The 5541-nt window shown below is 38.8% G+C and overlaps 1 protein-coding gene across 1 annotated transcript; it reads right to left on the bottom strand.

Moving 5' to 3' along the window:
* Positions 1 to 605: 605 nt before the first annotated feature.
* Positions 606 to 2867, bottom strand: LOC120092842 (Pentatricopeptide repeat (PPR) superfamily protein). Its single transcript, XM_039051070.2, has one exon. The coding sequence runs from the start codon at positions 2466 to 2468 to the stop codon at positions 699 to 701; it is 1770 nt and encodes a 589-aa protein (XP_038906998.2). The 5' UTR covers positions 2469 to 2867; the 3' UTR covers positions 606 to 698.
* Positions 2868 to 5541: the final 2674 nt, after the last annotated feature.

Genomic DNA, 5541 nt, shown 5'->3' on the forward strand with positions numbered 1-5541 from the left:
CTCAACAATCAAATTGCATTTTTTCGTTAAGGATTTGGCTCTAAGCCCCACATTTCATTACAATTATAGAACACAAGTAAACAAAAACAAACATAATCAAACGGACTCACTTTTAAAATTACCACAGATGGATTACATTTTCAAGTAGACAAACATGGCCTTGAATAAAAAGAAAAATATGCATAGGTGCTTTCACCGAGTGAATTACACTTAGGCCACGTTTACACCGGTTGAAAAGTAATCCATCAATAGTAAAGGAAAAAGTGGGTCCCAGTTGATTACTTTTGTTGTTATTTACCTGCTTTCCGTAATCGTAATGAGATGTGAGAGTCACCTTGGAATTTGTAATCAAATCATGTAATCTAATTAATGAATAAAAGGTGTTCAAGCGGTTGAAAATTCCATGGAACCCACTACTTTTACCGTTAATATTACAGATATTATTCTTGTAACAGTATGAAAATTATGAATTTGTCACATTTATTGTTACCTTTGATGTTACCGTTACCGTTAGGGTCAAACAGAAACAGTAACAATAACGATAATGGTAATAGTCAAATGTGATTGATTCATAATTCTAAATAATGCGATCAAAAGCAATTTAATTGTGTTTACAATTTAGGCCTATTACGATTTATTCATCAATGAAATTTCATTCAGATTACACTAATTTTCATTACGGTTTCATAAGCGTGGCCTTAATAAAAGTAATCCATCTCAATCATACTACAACCAACTTCCTTTTTTGCTCTCTCAATCTGCATTTGAGATGATCCAGTCACTTCTTTCCTTCTGTTTCCTTCCTTAATTTGTTGATATTGTGTATAATCAGACAATCTCCCAGCAATGGCATATGTACTAGAAAGAAGCATTGAATCCGTGGGGTGTTCATCATTTAAATCAACCAGCATTCTCTTCACAGACTCTCCCAATTCAACATCTCCATAAACCCTACAAGCTGCAAGCAGTGCACGCCATCCAGTAATATCGCCCTCCGAAGGCAAGCTCTTTATTAGGTTATGAGCTTCCTCCAACAACCCCGCACGACCAAGAAGATCGATAATACATCCATAGTGCTCAATCTTTGGTGTCATGCCATATTCATACACCATTCTTTTGAAACATCTTATCCCCTCTGCCACTTTGCCTCCATGACTACAAGCATTCAAGACTGCCAAGAATGTTATTTCGTTCGGCCGAAAACCCTCCTTCTCCATCCTATACAAAGTTTCTATAGCCTTCCTCGTCTGTCCATGAGCCCCATAACCAGTTATCATCGCCGTCCAAGTCTTCACGTCTTTATTTTGTATCTTATTGAAAACGTCAATTGCCTTGTCTAGGAACCCACATTTAGCATACATATCAATTAGAGTTGTTCCAAGAACAACATCTAGAACTAATCCTTCCTCCACATAATTACCAAGGTATTTACCTGTACTAACAGCATTAAAGGTAGCACAAGCTGAGATTAAGCAAGCCAATGTGGATGAATTGGGCCTCGTACCTTCAAGTTTCATGAGATGTAGTGAAGCTACTGCTTTTTCTATCAAACCATTTCTAGCATAGTTATCTATCAAACAATTCCACAGAATAACATCTTTCTCAGCAACTTCATTGAAAAGTGTTTCTCCTTCGTCCAAATCTCCAAACTTTGCATACATATCAATCAAACATGTAACCACATTGAGATCAGAACATAAGCCCAACTTGATACATTGTCCATGAAGAGACTTGCCATCCATGGTATTGCCAACATCACACACTGCAGATGAAACAGTTAATACTGTATTCACACTGGCTATCAAACCTCTCCTACACATTTGTCTAAAAAAGTCTAAAACAACAATGGGCTGAGATGCATGAAGATAACCACCCATCAAAGTGTTCCACGAGACCAAATCATTTCTTTGAGGAATCTCATCAAACAGTTTATGGGCATCTCCAATTTGCCCACACGCACAGTAAAAATGTAGAAGTATATTTTTAACATGATTGAATAAACTATGCCCAGATCTATGAACAATCCCATGAATTCCCTGTCCAACATCAATTGCCAATTCACGAGCACAAGCTTTCAGAATCGTTATGAAAGAAAACTCATCCGGCAAAAAGTCCCGATTCCTAAGGTCATTGAAAATAACAAAAGCTTGTTTTGAATCATTGCTATTAGAATAGCCTCTGAGCATAGTATTGAACATAAAGAGATTTGGGTTTCGTATCTCCCTGAAAATGGAAGCTGCATACTTGATATCCAATATGGCAGAAGCAAGAAGTTTGCTCAATGTGAAAGGGACGAGATCAAGAGCAGTCTTGACCATGTAGCAGTGGATTTGAGAGATTTCTGCAGTCCCATTGCATGATTTCAATAGAAAAAGTAGCTTTGCATCGCCTGAAGATATGGCATGGCTAAGATTTTTGGACCAAATGTTCAAATTCTGCCGCAAGAACAGGGCAGGAGCTAAGCTCATGAACCTGGGTCGGTTGAAGAAGAATTTGAAGCTCACAATCACGAAAACAAGATCCTGGGGACAATCCTACTTGTTTGAACAATGAAATTTGTGAACTCGCATATTGATCAATGGGAAGAAAATGGAAAAGCCCGAGAGTGAATTTAGGTGTCAGGTTTGGAAGAGTGCAAGGATGGAATGGAATCGAATTGAGTGGCGATCGGAAAATGTAAAGAAAAGGGAGAACTGCGATGGGGTTTAATTGGAGTTGAAAGGAAAGTGAAGCTGCTTAATTTCACCTAAAATTTCAATTTAGTTGGTTCCGCCATATACTTCGAACTTCACCGACGAACAGTCAGTTTTCGGCTTCACTACTGGAAGTTTCCATGGGTGAAGTTAATAACAATGCAGGTAATGGACAGAAATAACATTTTTCAAGTTTTGGTTTTAATTTTTAGACCATTTTTAAAAAGTTTGTTTTTTTGACTTCCATAATTTTGAAAATGAATGAAAATTAACCTAATACCCTCTCAATCTTTCCTCAATCTCACTCCATTTGACTCTTCCCATTAGATCTATGTTGAATGTTATTTTTTCCCTAAAAACATAATGTTCGGCATTTTCTGAATAAGTTTAAGCCTAAATGCGTTTTCAAAAATCGGCCTTACACGGCCAGGCTTCATACCATTGTGATCGGATAGACAAGTTTGAGGTTGCTTCGGGAAAAATTTGGGGAAGATTGTGCTCGGTGGTAGACCGGTCGGGCTGTATGTGTATTTCGACCAGGTATGGGCGGGAAAGAGAGGAAAGGACGAGGAGGAAAGGGGCAAAACCAGGTAGGAGTAGGTGGCGTCCGGCTGGGCTTCAAAGCACTTGAATCGGGTACATGACCGAACCGTGTAAGTGGATATTCTAGAATTTGGCTCGGTCTCGGCCTGGTCGGGTATTGAACCGCGTAAAGAGGGGGCGCGAGTGGAAGTATTGGGAATTCGGCCCAGTCCCGGCCCAACCGAGTATTAGACCGAGTAGAGGGAGGGGACTGGGTAGAAGGGACGGGCCGGGCCAAGCTGTGCGCGTGGAACTTTCGAGAATTCGACCCGATCCCGGCCCGACTGGGTATTGGACCAGGTAGGGGAGGGGACCGGGTAGAGGAAGCGGACCGGGCGCGTGGAACTTTCGGGAATTCGGCCCGGTCTCGACCTGGCCGGATATTGGACCGGGTAGGGGGAGGGGAACCGGGTAGAGAGGGGCGGACCGTGTAGAGGATGTTTCGGGAATTTGGCTCGGCCTGGCTTGGTCGGGTATTGGCCGGGTAGGGGTATTCTATTTTTTCACCCGACGCCATACCCTGTCGAGTATGGGCCGGGCCATTTTATAATTTTTTATTTTTTTTAAGTATGCATTGATGATTATGATGTGTTGTCTTCTTGTGTAGCACTGAAGGCTAAGGCCGATTTGTAGCGCTGAAGACTATCGTCTAGTGTTTGTTGAAGCTAAACGATCGCTTAGTACCATCGCCTAACTATCTCTTAACTCTATCGCATAGAACTACACGATCGTTTAACACCATCGCCTAGTGTTTTCATGTCATCACTTAGTATCTGCCGCAGCTAAACTATCGCTTAGCTCCATTGTATAGAACATTATCGCATCGCTTAGCAATTCATCTATACGATCGATTAGCTCTGCATCTAAACGATCACTCGGCACTATCGCTAGCACCTCATTGCATCGCTTAGCACGCGTCGTAGCTAAATGATCGTGTAGTGCCATCGTTTAGCAAATCCAACGTATCGTTTAGTTCCCACGCTACGATCGCTTAGCTCTGCATCTAAACGATCGCTCAGTGCTATCGGTAGCACTTCATTGCATCACTTAACACACGACATAGCTAAATGATCGTGTAGTGCCATCGTTTAGCAAATCCAATGTATCGTTTAGTTCCTACGCCAAAGCTAAACGATCGCATAGTGCTATCGTATAGCATTTAAACACATCGCTTAGCTCCCGACGGTACACGATCGTTTAGCGTTCAACATCACAACGACCCACGCTCATTGCTATACGATCATCTAACTTTTCCTCACATCATGTAACGTCTGGAACTAAATGATCACTTAGCAAATGAACCTCAAAATGGGAAGCTTGGGTGAATATTTGTGAAGCGCGATCGAGTATCTTAAAAAAATTACTATTTTTTCATGTTTTTCTTATATAAATATCAAATGCAGAGCATTATAAAAAAAAAAAAAAAAGAAAAAAAGAAACAATCAACAAAGCAAGCATAGATCCAACTCCGAAAAGGTCATTTATTTTTTTCAAAATTTTCAGAAATTATCGAACTATTGAATACATACAAAATGAAATATATACTTTCTTATGGAGTGTACAAAATTACAACTTCGTGAAATACAAGTTTTAGACTTGACAAAAGACTTTTCATTCTGGAAATAATTTGGTGAAGAGAACTTTTTGTGGGGTTGTAAACAAATTAAATTTGGTGGAGAATTTTTTGTGTTGGAATGTGATTTTTTTTTTTTTTGTCAATTAATTTAGGATAAATAATTTTTTGTAAATAAATTTTTAAGGTGGAAAATTTTTTGTAAATTAATTTGGTAGGTTGGTTGTTGAAACTGAAAGTGAGAATTTAATAAGGGGAATAAGAGTAATTGTACAACCAATATTTTCCATGCTTACATCATTTTCATCATTAAGGGGTCAAAAAAACTTGTTTTTCAAAAATAGGTCGAAAATACAAAATCAAACTCCAAATAAGCTATTTTTTTCAATTTTCCAATAATGTATTTTTTAAAAGGAAATGACAAATATATGATAGTGAAAAATGTAAGGAGGTGTCTACTGCACAATCTACAATGTTACAGCATTTTACAGAATAGTTACAAAAAATAATAAACATATAAATGAACACCAGAGATTAGTAATCCAGTTCGGTGTAAACCACCTATGTCTGAGGGTAATGTGCCCCAAGAAAGATAGCTTCACTAATATCAACAATAAGCAATTACAACGTAGAAATTATCTATAATAGTTATTCGATTATAGTGACTCCTATATAGCTTTGTCACTCAATCAA

Source organism: Benincasa hispida, chromosome 12, assembly GCF_027475165.1.
Source record: "Benincasa hispida cultivar pf3 chromosome 12, pf3_genome.v1.1, whole genome shotgun sequence".
NCBI classification, from domain to species: domain Eukaryota; kingdom Viridiplantae; phylum Streptophyta; class Magnoliopsida; order Cucurbitales; family Cucurbitaceae; genus Benincasa; species Benincasa hispida.